Source organism: Sciurus carolinensis, chromosome 2, assembly GCF_902686445.1.
Source record: "Sciurus carolinensis chromosome 2, mSciCar1.2, whole genome shotgun sequence".
Taxonomy (NCBI): Eukaryota; Metazoa; Chordata; class Mammalia; order Rodentia; family Sciuridae; genus Sciurus; species Sciurus carolinensis.
In genome coordinates this window covers 120,703,643-120,726,323 of record NC_062214.1, presented here as the reverse complement: position 1 = coordinate 120,726,323, position 22,681 = coordinate 120,703,643, and the positions used below count along the sequence as shown (strand labels likewise).

The 22,681-nt window shown below is 36.1% G+C and overlaps 2 protein-coding genes and 1 pseudogene across 2 annotated transcripts; 1 reads left to right on the top strand and 2 right to left on the bottom strand.

Annotated features, from left to right (window-relative positions):
- The first annotated feature begins 2,231 nt into the window (after positions 1–2,231).
- LOC124976439 (lysosomal cobalamin transport escort protein LMBD1-like) lies at positions 2,232–3,958 on the top strand (annotated as a pseudogene).
- A 2,899-nt stretch (positions 3,959–6,857) lies between these two features.
- Positions 6,858–7,814, bottom strand: LOC124977613 (olfactory receptor 4F3/4F16/4F29-like). The gene has a single exon (XM_047541281.1). It carries the CDS (start codon positions 7,794–7,796, stop codon positions 6,858–6,860), a length of 939 nt encoding a protein of 312 aa, XP_047397237.1. The 5' UTR covers positions 7,797–7,814.
- Positions 7,815–21,221: 13,407 nt separating this feature from the next.
- Positions 21,222–22,159, bottom strand: LOC124978230 (olfactory receptor 4F15-like). Its single transcript, XM_047542416.1, is given in 2 exon segments — positions 21,222–22,033; positions 22,036–22,159. Coding segments are annotated over 2 exon segments (936 nt in total).
- Between the last annotated feature and the right edge of the window lie 522 nt (positions 22,160–22,681).

Sequence of the window (22,681 nt, the reverse complement as noted above, 5' to 3'; positions counted from 1 at the left end):
ATAAAATACAAAAAAAAAAAAAGGGCTGGGGATGTGACTGAGTGGTTAAATGATCCTGGGTTTAATCCCCAGTACCAAAATAAAATCCCTATTATTATTTTGTTGAGCTCTATTTATTATCCCTGTGATACAAAGTTCAATGTGTGCAAATTGATAAATGTGATTCACCATATTTGCAGAGTGAAAGATAAATATATATATATATATATATATATATATATATGCTATCTCAATAAATGCAGGAAAAGCATTTGACAAAATTCAACATACTCTCAACAAATTATGCATAGAAGGAATGTGCTATAATACTTAAAGTCTACATATGACAAGTCCATGGCTAACCACTGGTGAAAGCTGAAAGCTTGTTCTCTAGATCAGGAACAAGACAAGGGTAAGACAGGGGTGCCCCTCTCCCCATTTCTTTTCAACATAGTACTACAGCAATTAAATAAGAGAAATAGAAAAAAGACTTCAAGTCATAAAGCAAGAAGAAAGTGTCAACTTGTTGATTACATCATCTTAAGTTTAGAAAACCCCAGTCTCCAACCACAATAATAAAATGTTACAACTCATAAACAAATTCAATAAGGCTGCAGAATTCAAAAGCAACATACAAAAAAAGTAACATTTCTTTACACTAACGATGAACTATCTGAAAAAAGAATTTAGGAAATTATTATCTTTCACAATAACGTAAAAAGATATTTAGGAGTAAATTTAACCAAAGGAGTGAAAATCTGTATACCAAAAAATACAAAACATTGATTAAAGAAATTTTAGATAACCCAAATAAATAGTAAGATATTCTATGATTATGATTAAGAAGAATTAATATTTTTAGTATGTCCATATTACCAAATACAGTTTCAGTGAAATATCTATCAAATTTTCAGTGTCATTCTTCAACAAAAGACCCTTAAGAACCAAAGGAATCTCAAGCAAAAAGAACAAAACAAGAAGAATTATCTCAAACCTATTACAAAGTCATACTGGCATGATACTGGCATGAAAACAGAAAAAATCAACCAATGAAAGATAAGATAAACCAAAAACAGAGAACTCAGACACAAACTCACACTGTCGATTTTGGACAAAGATACCAAGAATACACAGTGGAGAAAAGATAGTCTCACCCACAAATGGTGGTGGAATAAATGGACATGCAGGAGAATAAAATTGGATTCTTAACTCTTATTAGATACAGAAATAAACTCAAAATGGATTAAAGACCTAAATGCAAGCCCTGAAACTATAAAGTTCCTAGATGAAAGCATAGCAGAAATACCACAACATTTTTTGATGATGCTTTCCTGAATATGAACCAAAAGGACAGACAACAAAAGCAAAAACAAAATTTCATCAAACTAAAAAGTTTTGCACAGCAAAGGAAACAACAGAGTGAAGAGATAACCCACTGTCTAAAAGAAATCATTTGCAAATAATACATCTGATAAGAGACTAATACCTAAAAATATGTAAGAAACACACTCAATAGCAAGAAAACAAATAATCCAATCAAAAATGGGCAAATAACCTAAATATATGGTTCTTAAGAGAAAACATACAAATGAGCAACAGGTATATGGAAAAATGTTCATCATCAGTTAAGTATCAATACTGTGGATTAGGCAGAGGGAAGTGAAGGGAGGGGAGGCGTATGGGGGTAGAAAGATAGTGGAATGAATAGGACATTATTACACTATGTGCATATATGACTACTCGACCAGGGTGATTCTATATCATATACTACCAGAAGAATGAGAAGTCATACTCTACTTATGTAAGATGTGACAAAGTGCTTTCTACTGTCATGTATAACTCATTAGAACAAATTTTTTAAAAAAAGAAGTGAACCACGCCGTACGTTGGGTCTCAGAAGCATTCTAAGTGAGAAAGAAGTCAGATGTGGAAGACTATAGGCTGTATGTCTATTTATATAAAATTCTAGAAAAAGCAAATCTGTAGTAACATGAATCAGCGTAGTCATTGCCTGAGGCTGGAGATGGTAAAATGAGATTGGGGCATAAGGATACTTTTTAAGGCAATGGAAATGTTCTATATTTGAATTGTGGTGGTGATAATACAGCTGTATACATTTATTATGCTTATCAGATGATACACTTAAAAACAGGTAAATTTTATTTTATATTATATGTTGTTATGACTTGATACAGTAATTTTAAAGGAAGGATCTCAGTATCTATTACAAAGTTTCATGACAAGTTGTGTAGATGCAGGAAAAGGTGAAGAATTGGAGTGAAGGTGGGCTGGGGGTATAGCTTAGTTGGGAGAGTGCTTGCCTAGCATGCACAAAGCCCTCGGTTCAATCCCCCCACACACACACAAAAAAAAAAAATTGCAATAACTAATAAAATCAGTCTACTACCTGGAATTTAATTTTAATAGCATGTATACATTGTCGATGTGTTAAATATTTCCCTTTGTAGAGAATCTGGTCTCTGTTCTTTTCTTGTTCTTCCTTTCATTCCAGGTTTTGACTGATCCTCTAATATAATTTCCTATTATTTCTTGAAAAAAAAAAAAAACTATAATGAGACCCCATCTCACAACTGGTATAATGCCTATTATCACAAAGACAAAAGAAAAATGCTGGTGGGGACATGGGGAGTGGGGCTGCCGTCCACGGACTGAGACTTCGGAAATCCCTTGTGTCCTGTTGTATGGTTCTGTGTGTTCTTCAGTACTCCTTTGGTCTGCTTCTACTATGGAGAGAGGATGATGATGATACTAGTAAACGCGCTCAAATGAAAACAGCACTCAAACGCACTTTGGGATCCGCTGTGATTTGTGTACTTCTTTTAGTTGGTGGTTCTGTTCCACTGAATGCTCCCAATAACAGAAATTCTGCAGCGTGGGGAAGAGTGAAGTTCCTATTGGAACCTAGGAAGGAGTCGTGGGTTAGCTGCGCCGTCAGTCCCCATAGTTCTCTGACCCAGATTGTAATGTTGGCAGCTATAACTTACACAGCCTATAGCACGTCAGCATTACCTTTAAATCTAATAAAAGGTACTAGAAGGAGCTGCTCACAAACCCTTAGAAGGCAATGAAGAAGTGGAGCAACATATTCAGAACATTAAACCAAAAAGTAAAGCTGGTCGACCTTTGCCAACATGGGATTCAAAAGCAATTTGAAGAAAGCTTACCATCAGGTAGAAAAGAGAGGCACTTAGAGTTCATTGAAAACAGCTGGTGAATGAAATTTTGTGGTGCTGTGTTCCCTGAAATATTTTTCATCTTGATTGCCTTGCTGTTTGTAACTTTGCTCTTCCTGTCAAATTTAAATAAAGCTTTTGGTCCAATTGGAAGAGATTCTGGTTTCACAGTTTTTGGAGCACACCCAAGTAATCCACTGAATATGCTTTTGTCTTTACTAGTTTTCCCTCTTGATTATATTTTTATAACAATTATTATTGTGTACTTTATTTTTGTTTCAATGGCAGGGATTAGAAATGTTGGCAGATGGTTCTTTTTAATTATAAAATCAGAAGAGATAGAAGTGGGCCTCACGCACCCTCATTTCTCAGTGTGATACTTCTGCTTACTGTCCTTCATACTAGCTACTTGACTTATAATCTTCCTTCCCAGTGTGTTATCTATGGAAGCCAAATGACTTATAGAAAGCAATGTAACTTCCCATGACGCTCTGAGCCAAAGAGATGTGATGCGGATGCCCCTGAAGATCAGTATCCTGTCTCCCAGACACACCCATTCCTTCACAAGTTCTGGGTCCTCAGTGCTGATGCTGTTTTGGTAATTGGGCCTCTCTCGGGGTGTTCTTGATTGCATTAATTGTATCCAGTTGTAAAGGGAAAGAGTAGGTGAAGATTCAGACCTAAGTGATGAGGCCCCTGGTCTTGACAGCTTCTGTCTTAATGGTTTTATAAAGTTGACTGAATATTTGTTATGCATTTTTAAAGTTTTAAAGTTATACATGTAGGGTAAACTAGCTTCCATCAAAAATGGAAGCATAGCCATTAAAGGGAACTATATTTTTTATGTTTCTGAAGTTACATTATTGAATCTCAGATTAACATTTAAAAGTGCTAAAATAATACTATGTAAATATGAAACTACTAGCTTTGTGAGGGAATGTTTGTGGGAAAATTTTTTCTTTAAATGTATAATAGTGTTAAATTGATTTAAAAATCTTCCAGAATTTATATTCCCTTTTGTTTCTTTTTTAAAATAATAACAAATCACTTGTGGTTGTAAAAAAAAAAAAAAAAAAAAAAAAGATGTATAGCGGGTAATTTCTACTATGTCCCTATTCACATCACCTAGTGGCATGTGAAGAAGACAAATGAATCTCATAGAAAGACAGTTGAACAAGTGCTGACTTGATTGCAGCTTTGGTCCCAGATGTATTTAATCTCCTTGATGCCTAGTTTGTTACTATTAACCTGACAAATTTTTTCCCCTATTCCTGCTAGTAAAGATCACTATAAACACTTATTTTCAGCAGCCAGAACCAAAAATAACACTTTGCTGTCCTATCTTAGGTTCCAAGTCTTATGTCATAATCTAATCTGCAGTGAACTTAGTTACTACTCCATTCCAAAGAACCCCTCAATCACTTGTTGTATTGCTGATATATCAATTGGTCTGCCAAGCAATATGAGGTAAACACTCTAAATATCTGGCTAAGACACACACACACACACACACACACACACACACACACACATATCAAAGAGTGAAAAATGAAACTCAAAAATATTCAAGGGCCTGTCACCTCAGTGAAATTTCTAGAAGAGTAGTGGTCTTGGACAAGTCAAGAGGTCTACAAAGTGAAGGACAAGTTGCTGTACTTTATAGCATCACATCAACCAAAAGAGGCAAAATTTTCTGGGCCACTTAATATTTTGGAAGCAAAAAGCATTTCATTTTGGCATAGTATTCCAACCTAGTTACCAAGTGACTCAAAATATTTCCAGTTTTGAATAAAGCCCAGACCAAAGAAGGCTCTTCCCTGCTTCCGACTGCCTTGAAAGTTGCCCTGACATTTGTTCCACGTGGCTCAGGAGACACCAAAAAGCATCTGTGGCATGGAGGCTGCTCTAGGAATATGTTAGAGGGGTCCTAAGACTGAATCATGACCCCAGACATTTTTTTCAGTCTTAGCAAACCTGCCTTCTTTGGCAGATACCAAATCTACTTTTAAGAACTATTGGCTTAATGCTGGACCCTAATAGACTGGACACTTAAATAAGGGCCAGCAACATACCATGCATCCTGAGCTTCCCAACATTAATTTGGTATTGTGACTTGCTAAGTTATAAAGTTGAGTGTGTACCGTAGCGTTCCATAATCATATTGAAGTGGTACATACAAGATTGGACTGCAAGAGATCCTGAAGACATAAGTTTCATTAACAATTGATCTGCATGTTCATGGTCCCACTGCATTACCTTCGCTCACTACTATGCCTAGAACCTCATGGGAGAATCCTCTGACCAACTAACAGACAAAGAAAAAATGGAACTCTTTTATAGATGGTGTGATCTCCTAGTAATATTGGCATTTACCTCAGGGAAAATTGTTTATTGAACTGTTCCTTACATTGCAAGACATCTAACATCTCTGTGTGTGTGAAACCCTGAGTTTGATCACCAGCACCGTGAAGGAATAAAAAGACATCTAACATAACTGAGTATCCAGCAAAATAAATAATGCTAGTAGCTATGGTTTCCATCCTCACCACTAAAAGCATCCACATTTAAGGAAGATTATATGTCAGTAGGTTATTAATATTCTTGCACTCATTGTTATTGACATCATCCCACCAACATCTTATTCCATAGATTAGATTCCCCCATACGCTTTATCTTCTGTCTTTCAAAAAGCATTCTTACACACCTCTTACTCATGGAGGCATTGACATTATTCTCAAATTTTACACCTGCTTGTTAAAATAAGGAAGCACCCAGGAATCATGACCAGGGGGCAGGCTACACATATCAAAGTTTATATATCACCTTTGTCCAGATTTGCTTAAGGGTAACTTGAAAAAATATTTAAGTGCTTTCCCATTTAAGGAATAAGTCACATCCATTCTCCAGCACTCTGGCAGAAAATTTAGGAAAAGCAAATACTTCCAGACTCATTATAAAAGTTCAGTATTAACCTGATATTCAAAACAAAGAAAGCATATTACAAAATTCAGCATTTGTTCCTGTTTTAAAAATCTTTCAAAAAAAGTAAATTAAAAAGTTTTTCAGCCTGTTAGAGAACCAAATGAAAAAAACTATAATTACAATCAGACTTAATGATGAAAGACTGAATAGTTTTCTAACTACTTCTATTCCTCATTGTACTGTATGATCTAACAAGTGCAATAAACCAACAACAGTGAGTAAAATAAATCTATATTAGAATTTAAAAATATATTAATTCACTGACATTACCATCTGTAAATAAAATCCTATATGATCTATAAAGAGACTAACAATGAAATTTTGTAAGTTTGCAGGATATAAAGTTAAACAAAAATCTATTACACTTCTATATACTCAAAACTAACAATCATAAATTGAAATGAAAGTCAATATTATTTAAAAGTACATCAAAAAATATGAAATAATTTTTAATATGAAAGATCTGTGAACCAAATACTTGGAAACATTGCCAAAAGAAATTAAAAGGAACAAAGTAGATGAATGGATACACTGTATTTATGATACATTCTTCAAAAGAAATAGATATATTCATCAGATAATAATTATGTTACTAATAACATTCCATTCAATATTTTATGTCTCAACTTCCCAGAATCTAAAATATCAAGGAAAGAAATGCAAAGTTGCATCATGGTTAATGAGACAGTTTTATCTTATCTTTTATGAGATCTTTCTATAAATCACAAGCTGTCTACATATTCTCTTTGTTGCTGCTTTCATGTCTTTATTCCTGAATGTGTAAATGACTGGATTCAGAAAAGGAGTGAGAACTGCATCAAAAATAGCAAGAAATTTGTCTATCTGTGAATTAGAGTGTGGCCATGTATAAACAAACAGTGTTGAACCAAAGAACAAAATGACCACAGTGATGTGAGCTGAGAGAGTGGAGAGGGCCTTGGATGAACCACCTGAGGAGTGTTTCCAAACAGTGAACAGGATGAAGACATAGGAGATGAGAAGCATAAAGAAAGAGCCAACACAGATAAACCCACTGTTGACAGTGACCATGAACTGCAACTTGTAGGTATCTGCACAGGCCAATCTGAGAAGCAGAGGGAAGTCGCAGTAAAAGTTGTCCAGTGTATTAGGGCCACAGAAGGGCAAATTAATAAGAAATGCCAGTTGGAACAGTGAGTGAATAATGCCAAGGCACCAGGCAGCAGCCAGAAACAAAATGCACCTCCGTGGGCTCATGATGGTCAGGTAGTGCAGAGGCTTGCATATGGCCACATATCTGTCAAAGGCCATGGCCATGAGCAGCACCATCTCCACACCACCAATGACATGGATGAAGAAGATCTGGGTGACACAGCCTCCAAAGGAGATAATTTTGCGCTTCCTGAAAAGGTCATAAATCATCTTGGGGGAAGTGACAGAGCAGGCTCCCAAGTCAATGAAAGAGAGACCCACCAGCAGGAAGTACATAGGGGAGTGTAAGTGAGGATCAGTGGTCACAGAAAACACAATGAGGATGTTGCCAGTCATGCTTGCCACATAGAGCACAGAGGAGAACACCAGGAGGAGGAGCTGGATCTCCCACGAACGGGTGAGTCCCAGAAATACAAACTCAGACACCACCGAGTGATTCCCTCCATCCATTGATCCAGCCAACTGGGCTGTAACTAAACTTACAAGAATTAAGAAAATGAGGAGGAAATTGTGATTACGGGGATAATAATGTGCTAACATCATTACAAAATTCTCATTGTGAATGAAGAGTATAGCATAATCCAATTTTTCAAACATACAAAAATAATACAAATCAATAAGATATCACAATGTGTGGGCTGCAACAGGATTTAAACATGTCGCCAACCCCCTCATTGTAATGTTCTATTCTCAGATTAACAAATCAGGCAAAAACAAAAGATTCATGACTATACATGATGTTCATCAGGTATTTAAATCCCTGTGGTATTGACTATTTCTCACTTCCAACGTATTCCATACTGCATTTATGCATATTCTCATAGTTGCCTTCCTTCTCCAGTTCACACTCACAATTCTCTAACAGAATGTCTGAATAAGAGGAAAATATCCTGATTAACAGAGGGGTCGTCACTCGTAATAGGAGGTGCCTGAGTCATGAATTGAGACTGAATTAAGGTAGGCTGTAGATGGAGACTGAATAGAGACCGAGGTACTAGAAAGTCGAGAGCCCTCAACTATAGGACAACAGGGGAAGTATGTGGACATTCACTTTCTTAAAAACGTGTTTTCTCATGTTCACTGCTCTCGAGTGTCTCCTATTTCAACATAATCTTTCATTATTATAAAACCTTCAATGGCTTCACATCCTGTAAGATTTCACAGGAAGCCTGTTCCACCCATCATACAAGGCTTTCTCCAGACCTAATAAACATGCATCCATAGAATTGCACCTGAGTTTGTGCTGAGACATGTCTAAAGAGCCTAAAGCGGATGCAGGATAGATCTTCAGTTTCTCTCTGTTGATACGCATCAAGGTATTGAGAACTAGCACTTAGAAGAGCTATTAGTGTTCATTCCTCTGTGTCTCAGCCTCTGCTTGGTATCAACTTTTAGGTCCCTTGGCATTCCTCACCTTGTGAAGCATTCAGTACGTCCATATAGTAAATGATCTGACGTTTGATATTATTCTAGTTATTTTATCTAAAGTTTATCGAGATACAGGTATTTTATCTTCAAGGAAATTAGGGGTTTTATTCTTTAAACTTGCTATTATAAAATGAGATGAATTTCAGATATTAATAAGTTACTTTTGAGAAGGTCCCATGAGTTTTCTTATTGACTTTAAGGGACAGGGCAACACTGGATTTTGTCCTTTAATGCATATCATATTTATGTGTGGAGGATGAGCAAATAAAAGTCTTGTTTCTCTGTATCCAGATGGAGACTCGCCTCAATCATTTTCCTAAAGTAGAAAACACTTCCTGTAAACACCAAATGAAGGTTATTTTTAGAAGTTGTTGAGGTACAAATAAAACAGGTATCCTGATATTCTAGGTGTTTACAGTTACAATTCTAGACCTTCTCACACAAAGGGCCACCTGTCTGACACCATCATTCATCCCAGATCCCCAAACTCAGAGACCCATACAGTGTCTTCCCTCCAATCCTTGTCAGCACTGCTAGCATGAGTCTCTCTCTAGTCTCATCGACACACAGTCGTTACACTGTCACTTCCTGAGCTAATAGCCCACAAGCTCCACTGTATACTTTTCATGGCCAGAAACCCACAGCCTAGGGTAGGAGCAAGAACAGACACAGGTCCTGCCCTTGTGAGTAGGGTGAGTCGGCACAGGACTAATGGGGCGAGCATGCATGCAGAGATTATGATCACTGGGAAGGAGGCAGGAGAATGTAGTCATTGCTGAGAAATAGCTAAGGTCCTGCTGAGGGAAAACACATGTCTCCAGTGTAAAAAGATGAAAATGAGCATGGAATGTATAAAGAGCATTTTGTCCTAGCTGACCACCATTCACATGAAAAGCATGAGAACCAGAAAAGTAAACTGAGTCTCCAAAATTCACACAATTGTCAGAATGGATACCAGAACCCAGGTGCCATGATTGTTATTTCATAAGATATGAAATGACATAACAAATCATAATAATAATCAAGTAAAATGAGAAAATAATCAAGTAAAAAATAGTCAAGTAAAAAGACCAAGACTCAAAGAAAAAGGTGTTTTTCCTGGTTAAAATCCAAACTAACAAGAGACATTCATAAAATGTATCATTAATACTAAATTATATAGCAACATAATACTAAATAAATAGTATATAAAATATGCATCTACTTAGAGATTATTTAACTTGTACAACAGTAAAGCATATTTAGGAAAGTAATTGTTCATTACCATCATTCTCTATTTTGCTGATTGTATAACTAGTCACAACAACTGTTAACATCTTAAGGTCATGCTTCTAAGAAGTTCGTCCTTTGAGTCTTTCTAAATTTTATTATCCTGATAGGTCAATTAAAATCCCAACCTCTTCTTGTAGTTTTAGTAACAATTCTCCTTCATAATGATTTGTTCTTTCTCTAACTCCTATAAATCAAAGTACCAAGAAAACAGTTTAAAAACACAAGTGGTACATATAGCAAGCACAGCCTAATGTAGTATATAATAAACAACGAATGAATAGTAAGTTAAATATTTGGTGAGTTTGTATGGGGTAGTGCTACAGGGATTCAAGCGCAGAAGATAGAAGTTCAAGAGCAGATAGGGATGGCTCTGCCAGTGACAGACATGGATATGAATTTTCAAGAATTAGTACAAAATGAATAGGAGACAGAAGAGCTATACCAGGTGTGAAAAATACCTTAAATCAAATAATATGAAGAGACTTTGGGCATTAAATATTATTATTCCTGTATATATAATAGATGTTTTATGCCCAGGTATATATAGTCAATAAATAGCTCTTGGATTGCCAGGCCTTCAACTCAATGGTATGTGTTATTCCTGGCTCTCTACAGCATATTTTCTAACATGTTCAGCATTCATAGGAGAAAATGTCTCATTTAAAAATTTATAGAAGCACGACTAATGCAATCTCAGTGAGAATATATATTATATATGTGTTCTACATAATATATACATTTAATTCTTTCTGAGGATAAGCTATCATTTAATTCTCACACTTACAGTCAAGCATTCAACTGATTTTCTAAAGCCTACAAAATAATCTGATACAAAGCTGAACAGATAAAATGTAATAGAATGAATATCAGAAATATGAGAAAGATGAGGAAATTAGTAAAGATATGTACAATGAAGAAAACTAAAGGAAGAAGTAAGACAAAGATAAAAGAGAAAGAGCTGAATAATATTCAGGTAGTATAAAATACAACAGTCTGTATTTTTGAGAACATGGGTTATTGAAAAAGACCCTAAATAAGATCAATCTCTCACCTTTAACGCAGATTCAGGGCTGCTCCTAACTTTGACATTGGGTTGCATTTAAAGGCGAGATTCTTCTGTTACCTGCTTTGTTGGGCTCATAGAGATTCTGTGAAACTCACATGATAATAAATGAAAATATTTCTTTTTATACCACACAATTATATATAAACATAATTCACTGTAAAAAATATATAACTGTTTTGATTTCAGAATCCTAGCACACACTAATGAGAAGGATGTGGACAGAACAGCAGACCACAGGCACCTGAAAGTCTTCCCAGGGCTCCTTTTCCTTGTTTTCCACCACACCAGGACAGCTCTCCGTCCAGTCAACTGCCATTCCTGAGGGTCACAGGAGTTATTTTCAAAGAGTTTGGCCCATCTACACTATGTGCTTATCACACAGCTGTCTCTTTCCATTCAGAAATCCAAAAACAATTTTCAGATTTTCATCTCTTTCCTCTTCAACCCTGATAATACAAAAATTCATAGTCGACTTTCATGCATTGTATTAGAAAGCCTTATAACTTGGTCCTTGAGATCAGTCAGGTGTGTTTTAAATCCAGGCTCCACTACTCAATGACAAGACGAACGTAAAAAAGTTACTAGACCTCTTGGAACTTCTCATTAATAAAATGGAGAAAATAATATCTCCCCACAAAGAAATGATATAAAGTACATAAACATCAAATTTAGTACCTATCACATAATATGGTAATTGGCATCATATATTGAATACTAGGTATATGAATGGTGTTCAAGCATAGAAAACTGTCCTCATATTCTGACTTCTTGGTAATTCTAAGATATGGAAACTACTCCTAGATTTAGGCAAGTTTTGACGTCTGCACTTTCTTCCAATCACTATTGCATATTTCCCACAAGATGATTTTTGTTCCTGTGTGGAGACACTAATCAAAGACTGCCTAAGGGATACAGAAGAAGATTTGCACTCTAAGTTGTACCACTCCACAAAGGCAAAAGCAACAATCTAAAACTAGAAATTTCAATTCCCCCACACGAAAATTTAAGTTTTTTTTTTTCTGACTACTTCAACTAACATTGGATATTTCCTTTGTCATTAGGAATGAGAAACAGGGAAAAAAGTACGAGGACCAAAATACATGCCTCAAGAGATTTCTGAAGACCATGACTATGCAGATGTAAATTTTTGCTGGCCTTCCAAGGCAAGGAAACCAGACCATATAATACCATCTGCTCAGGAAAATAAACTTCCCCCCATCTAAGCTGCCCTTTTGGTGTGACATGGAGGTCTTCAGTTTTAATCTCAAGTTAACTTTCATGTGTGCAGAAAATAGGTAGTTTATGCAAATCAGAAAATCAGATTGCTCCTCAAGACCAAATTCAGTCACAGTTATGTTTCATTTTCACCCTTATCTTCTCTTGTACTTATTTTGTTAAATTAAGGTGCATTTGTTTAGTATGTGTCAGATATCAAGAGAAAACGATGTTGTATGAAGCTGATCCTTATCCAGCATGTGTGTGAAGATACCTCAGAACTGTGTGATGCATGTCATAGAAGTGGAACAGATCCTTCACCATCAGTAGAATTGAAAGAGAGAACTATAGTGATGCGAGAAAGCAGTGTGGTGATGGGGCACTTGATTTATAGTCAAAAAGGAAGGTAAAATTGCAATACACAAATATCAGACCTAAAGAAATCATTTCAAGAGTTGGGTGAAATATTTTAAAAACAAGTAAGTTCAGGGTACACTAGGTTAATGATGAAGCAGGCAGACAGTCTACCTCATAGCAATGATGTCAAGGAACAGAGGAAAATACAATGAGAAAGATGGTTGAGATTCATTTTTGACTAACATTTGGAATGTCTCTAACATAGTTAATAATTTATTATGTAAATTTAGGAAGGCAATCAGGCATGGGTGCAAGGAACTGACAATGAGGCCAATAAGGGGGAAATGCTCCATCTGTAAGAGATGAGTCAAATGAAGGAAAGGGACTAGAGCGGTAGGGGGGCCTTAAAAGAATGCAGAACTTGAGCAGACTTGAAGGGTTATGCAGATGCCCCAGGACCATGGGCTTAGCCATATGACTGTAGACACAGAAAATAGAAGTAATGAGAAGTAAAACCCAAAGGAATCACTGGCTGATTAAAGTTGGAGTAAACATGGAGGAAAGTGAAGTCAAAGACGACACCAACATTTGAGCATGAATAGATAGGACAATAGTAGGTCCCTTTCTAAAAATATGGAAGTCGAACATGGAATTTGTGGGACTGGAGAAAACAGATGTATGTATATTACAAGCATATGAATTTTAGGTACTGCTGAGATGTCTTCATGGATATATGAGATAAGATATATTGAAGAAATAGAGATACAAGATAAAATTGTACATAAGTCAATATAAAAGTAATAGAATGCTTAAGACTGAATAAGAGCCCTGAAGGAAAGCGAATGGAGGAAAAATTTGCAAAAAGCAAAGATACAACAATGAAAAAGACCTGTGTTGATAATGTGAAAGGAGGTAAAGGAACAAAGATATGAGAAGGAGCAATTACAGAAGTAGAAGGATAACCAGTAGTGGGCTAAAAAGGAGCATATGAAGAATTAAGGAGTAGAAGAGAGAACAAAGGAGGGGAGGAGGGAGATTTTGATATGGTCAGTAAAGAATGCTAAGGTACAGGAGAAGAAATATAAGAATATAAAGATTTCTAATACATTGACATACATTTTCTACATTGTAAATGGGCAGTGTAGGCCTGTTGTATTGTGGGCACATATAAGTGTCAAATGAATTAATTAAAGAATGAATAGTACAAGGAACATGATAAAATTATCAAAGAATGAAAATATTAAAAGTCTCCATTGGAGGTGGATGACAAAGTTTTCAGAGAACATACATCAGCAATCAGCAACGGTCAACAGCTTGAATGAAGAACTCCACCCATGAGACTGGTGAGGGATGAGAAGGGGAGCACCAGGTAAGGCGGAAGATCAAAAAGAGGGGAAATTTTTCTAGTCATTAGACAGAAAGACCAGGCAGCTGGGCTGATCACTGAGTACAGACCTCACAGAGGCCTGAAAAAATAAAAGGTGGGGTAAGCCCCTGGGACAACTTGGGGAGAAGTAGGAGTAGTCAAACTCTGCTTCTTCCCTGACTCTCTGCTCCAGCTCTATTCTCATTCTTTAAGGGCTAAGATTTTCACTCTCCCCTGCCCATACCCTTAACTGCCCATACACAATGACTCTCCATAGTCGATGATTCCTGCCCCACCCTTTTCTCCAGCACCTAAAGCAAATGGCCGCACAAAAGGTCGACATCACAAGGAGTTGAGGAAAACATTTCTCAATTCTAGAAGACAGAAACCTTGGCTCACTGATTAACTCACTATGGGTTTTATTTGTTCTTCTCACCTACCTGTTTTGTTAAGGAAACTGAGAAAACAGCATCCTTAAAAATTAAGAATGATATAGTTTTGCAAGATCAAAGAGATCAAAAACGAAATCACTACAAACACACACCAATACCTATATAAACAGTAAAAGCAGCAACTGACAGCAGCCCCAGAGGGTACTGACCAAATGATGTTGCAGAGATGTGGAACTGGCTGACTGGGATCACTTGGCCTGGGGAATTGTCACCTACTTAGCTGCGGTTTTCCCAGGGTAACCAAGCAGTTATACTCTTAATTAATGAAAGTATTAAATATTAATTTTTTATGATGAAGAGAATTTTTTGCCATTTTCTATAACAACTTCAAATCTTTATATTATGATGACTAAAGATGAATTTCAGAATGACACTAAAAGACTACCCTTATCAGATTATAGTAGAATAAATCTAGAAATCAGCAGCAAGAGTAGAAACTACACAAACACAGCCACAGGAATTATATAAACACATGGAGATTGAACAATACACTTTTGAAGGATCGGTGAATCATTGAACAAATCAAAGAGTAAATTTAAAAATTCCTAGAATCAAATCAAAATGGAAATGGAAATACAATTTGCCAGAACCTGTGGGATGAAACAAAAGCAGTATTAAGAGGGAAGTTAATCCCAGCGGACTCAGGAGGCTGAGGCAGCAGGATCACAAGTTCAAAGCCAGTCTCATCAAAAGCAAGGCACTAAGCAACTCAGTGAGACCCAGTCTCTAAATAAAATACAAAATAGGGTTGGGGATGTAGCTCAGTGGTCGAGTGCCCCTGAATTCAATCCCCTAGTACTCCCCCCAAAAAGAGGGAAGTTTATAGCTGTGAGTGTCTATATTAGAGAGAGTGAGAGCCCAAATAAATGGGATACATCTAAAGGTTTTAGAAGGAAAAAAAAAAAAAAAAAACAGAAAAAAATAAACCCAGAATCAGTAAAAAGAAAGAAATAATAAAGACTGGAACAGAAGTAAATGAATGTGAATTAGTACAATCACTATGGAAAATGATATGGTGGTCCCTCAAAACCCTCAAAAAACTAAAAGGAGAACTACCATATGGTCCAGTAAAACCACTCCTGGGATTATATCTAAAAGAAATGAAGTCAGCATAAAAAAGAAATACCTATTTATCCATGTTTATTGCAGCAATATTTACAGCAGCCAACATATATAATCAGCCTATGTCCATCAACAAATGAACAGATAAAGAAAATATGGCATATGTACACAATGGATTATTATTCATACATAAAGAATAAAATTATGTCACTTTTTAGGAAAATAAGCCAGACACAGAGAGACATAAATCACATGTTTTTTTCTCATATGTGAAAACTAAAAAAAAAAATTAGAATACCTGAAAGTAGAAGAAGAACTATTGGGGCAGCAAAAGGGAGGTAAAACAGCTGGAAAAGAGAGGGGAGGAAGGGAGAGAGTTAAGGGAAGATTGACATGATCAAAACATGCTATATGTATATATAGAAATGTCTCAGTGAAACCCTTTAGTTTGTACAATTAACATGCATTAGCAATTTTAAAAGAACACTTGGAATCTTCAGAGTGACGTCTCTTATAGGATAATGAGAGAATTGGAAGCCAAGGGTCCCTAGATAACTTCAGGGTGAGGTTTGATCACCAGAAAGACTAAGGTATGATTAGAGAGGTCAAACTTGCAACCACATATATCCAACCTCCAGGAATGGGAAAGGGGCTAAAGTTCAGTTGACATTAATGAATGACCAATGAATAAATAAATCATGCCTACATGATGAATCCTCCATGGAAACTCAAAAGGAAAGAAAAAGTTGGAAAAATCCAGATTGCTGAATCTATGGTAGTGACTGGAGGGTGGTATACCTAGAGAAGGCATGGAAGTTATGCATACCCTCCCATACACCTTACCCTATATCATTTTTCTGGCTGCTCATGACTATCCTTTGTAATACCATTTACAATAAATGGATAAATATATGCAAAGTGCTTCCCTGCATTCTGTGAGCACTGTAACAAATAATGGAATCCAAGGATTAGGGGAATCCAATTCTGGTCAATCAGAAATGTAGGTGATACTTGCAATTGGCATCTGAAGTGAAAGGGCAGATTTGTAGCTGTTCACTGTGGGATCTGACATTATCTCTGGTAGATAATTGTCAGATAGATAATTGAATTGAATTATAAGACTTTCTGTTGGTGTTCATTGAATTGCTTGTGAAACCTGTACACATCTGGCCACAGAAGTGTTCTGTGTTGAATGTGAAAGCACAAGGGAAAAACAGTTCACTTTTTTCCTTCACAACCCTGAGGTGGTATTGCTGGATTGTTAGTGTTATTCAGGTTTCATTGCTAAGACCAAAATACCTGACAAGAACTTAGAGAAGGAAAAGTTTATTTGAGCTCATGGTTTCAGAAATTCAATCCATTGTTGGCTGGCTCCATTTCTCTGGGCTCAAGGTGAGGCAGAATATCATGGCATAAAGGGTATGGCAGACAATAGCTCATGGCAGTCAGAAAGCAGAGAGATCTACTTCCTCTAAGCATGAACTACTTCCTCTAACCATGCCCTACCTGCCTATATTTATCCAGTAATTTATTCAAAATTATTAATTCACAATCCACTGATTAGGTTACAGTTCTCATAATCTAATCATGTCACCCCTGAACATTCCTGCATTGTCTCATACATGAGATTTTGGGCAATACCTCATATCCAAACCATAATAATAGTAGTTCTTTTTTTAATTTTTTGAAGGACTTTCATCAGTTTTCCATAATGGCTGTACCAATGTACATTCCTACTAGCAGCGTCCAACTGTTTCCTTTTCTCTACAACCTTTCCAACACTGGTCTTTTGTCTTTTTGATAATAGTCAGTCTTAGAGATGTGAGGTGACATCTCACTGAGGTTTAATTTGTGTTTTTCTGGTGATTATTAGTGTTGAACACCTTTTCATATGCCTGTTGGCCATTTTTAGTTCATCTTTGAAAAAAATATTTGAGTTATTTTACTCACTTTTAAGCAGAATTATTTAGGGGCTTTGCTATCAAGTTGGACAAGTTCCTTATATGTTTTAGATATTAAACCCTTATCAGATATATGTTTTGAAACTTAGAAATCTCAACATTCTTCATCAGCTAAATTCCTTGTGTTCTCAAAAGTCAAAACAGAAGTTTAGAGGTGCAAGCATGTGGTAATATGAAAGACATAATAATAGAAACACAAACATGGAGTCAAAGCAGATTAGAGTAAGAATGTTCAAACTAGTAAGTAGAAAGAAGAATTTGTCAAAGATAATCTTGTTAAAGAAATATTAATGAAAGAAATTGTAGATACAAGTGAAATGTCATCAAACAAAAAGCTGCAAGAAAAGAAAAACAAAGTGAAGAGAAAACATACAGAATGGGAGAAAATATTTCCAAATTGTACATCTGAAGAGAGGTTAATATTCAGGATATATGTGGAACTCAAACAACTAAATAGAAAAAAGTAAATAATCTGAATTTAAAATGGTCCAAGGCCCTGCCTAAATAGGCATTTATTACACTAAGACATACAAACAGCCAACAGGTATGAAAAATGCTCAAATAACTATTCATCAGGGAAATGAAAAATCAAAACAGTAGTGAGATATCACTTCACCCCAATTAGGATGACTATTATCAAAAAGACCAAAAAATAATGCTGATGTGGTTGTAGAGAAATGAAAATTTTCATATGCAGTTGGTGGGAACATAAATTGGTATAGCCATTTTGGAAAACAGTATGAAGTTTCCTCAAAAAAATCAAAAATAAACTACTATATGATCCAGCAATCCTACTGCAAGGTATTATCCAAATAATATAAAATCAATATGTTGAAAAGATATTTGTACTCCCAAGTATACTGCAGCATTATTCACATTAGTGAAGATAAAGAATCAACCTATATTTCCATCAGTGGATGAAAGGATAAAGAAAATTAGTATATATGCACAATGGAATAGCATTTGTCCATTAGTACAGTAGTATCATGATAGATAACAATATCGTAGTGCATGTTTCACCAAAATAACTACAAGACAATATTTGGAATGTTTTAACTTTCCAAATGATAAACATTTAAGGTAATGTGTTTGCTAAATACAATGCTTTGATCACTAACATAAAATCTGACCACAATGTATACAATTATCAAAACATCACATTCTATGTCATAAATATGAACAATTATTATGTCAAATAAAAACAAAATCAAACTTAAAGAAATCACCCAAACAATAAAATTGTAGATGACACAAATAAAGACACCTCATGTCCATGGATTGGAAGCACTAATACTCAGAATGTTCGTAGTACCCAAAGAAATCTACAGATTCAATAAAAATTCCAATAACATTTTTCACATGAAATCCAAATGAACCACAAAAGACTTCAAATAACCAAAGCAGTATTGATAAAAAAGATCAAAGCTAAATGCACCATATTTCCTAACATCAAAATATACTACATATCTATAGCAACTAACATATTACTACATAAAAAACAACTCATAGGCAATGGAATGGAATAGAAAGCCCAGAAATGAGGCTGTGGGTTTGGGATCAATTGATTTTAGACAAAGTTCCCAAGAACAAGCAATGTAGAAAGGACAGTCTCTTTTGTAAATGGTGTTAGGACAACTAGATAGCCATAAGCAGAAAATCAGACTCTCATATTGTACACAACAAATAAACTCAAAATTCATTAAATATTTAAATATGAGCCACAAATCTTTTAAAACTACTAGAAGAAAACATAGGGAAAAATCTCCATGACATTGGTCTGGGCAATGATTTTTTTGATATGAATTCAAAAACACAGGAAGCAAAACAAAAATAAGACAGTAAAAGTCATCTATATTCTTCCTACTGGAGAAAAGTTACTATTAATATTTCAGCTTACATTCATACATTGTATTAAAATTAGATCAAATTTTAAATCTTACTTTATTCCCTTTTTTTCCTCTTACTAATCTATCCTGGGAAACTCTCTCTCTTATTAAATATTATTCTATAATAGCTAACCTGTATGAACAGAATTCTACAGTGTGTCCATAAAAATAATTTATTTAATTCAGAATTATTGTACCATGAACAAATTATTGACATAAATATAGGGAGAAAATGGGAATAGAGAAATTGGCCCTAAATGAATAAATATAACCTTAAGCTCATCAGTATGGATATTAAACCTGTTTTATGAAAAACAATCACGTAATGATTAGGAATCCAGGCTCTGGAGACAGATAGCCTAGGTTCAAATCCAAATCTACCACTTACTAATCTTTGACAAGTTATTTGACCTCTCTGTGCTTCAGTCTACAGATCTGTAAAATGAAAATGGTGATAGTATTTATCTCAAAGACTGTTGTGAAGATTAAATGAGTTTATGGATAAAACTAAAAGCAATGCTGATGTTTGATATATGCTCTGTAAATATTAACCTTATTATTCTAACTGATGAACTGAAGAAGGAAGGAAATAATAAATCTTCAATTCTTCAGGTGACACAAAACAATGAAAGTATACACCAGAATAAAATGAAAGCCAAGATCATGGAGACACATCGCAAGATACTTCTGTATATGTGTGAGGCTTAAGACAAAGTTAATGTGTGATACAAAAATTAGAAGATAAAATGAACTTTACTTCCAAGTTGATAGACTCCAAGCAAATAATTACAGTTCAGGGAAGGAAGCCAGATGAATTTTTAAGCTGATAAAACCTTTGCAAATACCATCTGACTTCATCATCACCGTAACTGTTAGTTCTATTGCCACCTGTAAAGAATTTCATTTCAGAGAGGTAAACTCGGTTAAGATAACACAAGTTATTTGATGGTACTATGACCGAAATCTCTGTTTATTAATTGCAAATTTTGTGTTATAAGACACCTCCTTTCACTGCAGACTCTTACTGAGCTAAAGACTGTGATAGGGAGAATGAGTAAACAAACCTGTTGGGCACAATCTACTTCAGGAGTTAGCAGACCTGAACATTGGGTTCATCTGGCCTGCCGCTATTTTTGTGAAGAGTTTTATTGGACTTCAGCCATTAATTTTTGAGTTGTGTATGGCTATTTCCTAATTACAACAGCAAAAGTGAGAGACTACTAACAATCTAATACTTTGCAGAACATTTGCCAACACCTGATCCATGTGAGTAAACACAAAATAGGAAACACTCTTCAATGTATAGAACAAAGTGTGGAAGAAAGACTTCTGTGTTAGAATATGTAAGACATCACAAATCCTAAAGATGATTGCTACTGTTTGCTCATGACTAAGATAATAGAGCAGAGCAGGTGAAGAGGAGATGTAGGACACACAGATAGGAAAGCCTGCTGTGAACAAGTACACCAACAGTAGGGCAGGACACCTGAAAAGCAGTAGTTCAGATGTCCAGCAAAACAAACTTATTTACACCATTAATATAGGTGAAAGCTATTATTGGCACCGTTCCTTAGGAATTAAATATAATATTTGATATAGTATAACCTTTGATTTCTATGTGGTACATAAAATTCATCTTTCTCATCAAGAAAAATGGCACCCTTTCTTCCATGGGAATAAAACAGATGCACCAGACAGTTGACGAATGCTTGTGAACATTCAATAATGCCTAGCAGAAAGTCTCATCCTCAAGAGGATTGGCTATTATGTACTTTCAATAGTCACTTTGATTTTGTTTCGACCAAGTCACTCAGGTGATTTTTCGAACACCCAGGAGCAGACTGAACACTCTCCTCATTGCTACCTTCATCTCCCTGTTCCTGAATGTGTAGATGACGGGATTTAGAAATGGAGTCAAAACTGCATCAAATACAGCTAGAAATTTGTCCAGATGTGTTGAAGGAGAAGGCCACACATAGAAAAAAATCAATGGACTGAAGAATAAAACCACCACAGTAACATGAGCTGAGAGAGTGGAAAGAGCCTTGGAAGAGCCTCCTGAGGAGTGCTTCTGGAGGGTAGCCAGGAGGAAGACATAAGAGAGGACGAGCAGGAAGAACGCACCCAGGGAGATGAGCCCACTGTCAGCAGCGACCATGGACTCCAGTTTGTAAGTATCCATGCAGGCCAGTCTGATGAGCCAAGGTAGGTAACAGTAAAAGCTGTCCAATACGTTGGGCCCACAGAAGGGCAAGTTAACAACAAAAGCCAACTGGGCTGATGAGTGAAGGAGACTAATGGTCCAGGCGCCCACTAAGATCAAAATGCACCTCCGTGGGCTCATGATGGTCAGGTAGTGCAGAGGCTTGCATATGGCCACATACCTGTCAAAGGCCATGGCTATGAGCAGCACCATCTCAGTGCCCACAACAGCATGGCTAAAGAAGATCTGAGCTACACAGCCCCCAAAGGAGATGACTTTCTGCTTCCTGAAGAGATCATAGATCATCTTGGGTGCTGCAATGGAGCCAAATATCAGATCAATGACAGAGAGGTTGGCCAGCAAAAAATACATGGGGGAGTGCAAGTAACGGTCAGAGGTCACAGTGACAACTATGAGGAGTTTCCTGCCAAACTGGATACATAAAAGAGGCAAGAAAAGCAAAAAAGAAAAATCTGGGTCTCCCAGGAATTGGAGAGTCCCAGGAACACAAATTCAGACACTACAGAGTGGTTTGGTCCATTCATTGGCTCATTGGGTAGGTTCACTTTCATGTTTCCTAAAGGAAAGAATGAGAAAATTAAAATTATTAGTATTACATTATTTTCCTCTGTGGAAAAGTATATAAATTATGGGTGCCAATATTACCTGAGCATTTCACAAAAATGTAAGATTCTGCTGACCACTAAATGCTGTTGTTAGGTATGTCAGTCAATGAGCTTCCTCGGGGTTCGCTAACACCTGGAATTTGAGCAGTCCAGTGGACTGGCACAGGAGTGGCACCTGATAAAACCTCAAAATGCACTGACATTAACTCGCTATGATAGTGTGATCAATGCTAACCATCCTCCGCTGGAGGAGGAGTAGCCAATCGCGTATTCCAGACACACAAAGAGGACTGTCACATGGTGGAGAGGTGTAGGATTCTATGACTAATTTTGTTGCTCACGACAGAAAATGTATTCTCTAATTTGCACTCTAAGGACATTATTCATTCTTTAATACTCAAATCAAATGGCAACTCATCTGTCACTCCTTCCTTATGACCC

What these genes read in the sequence shown, in the direction of transcription:
- LOC124977613 (XM_047541281.1), bottom strand. Translation starts at nt 7,796, where the DNA reads ATGGATGGAGGGAATCACTCGGTGGTGTCTGAGTTTGTATTTCTGGGA.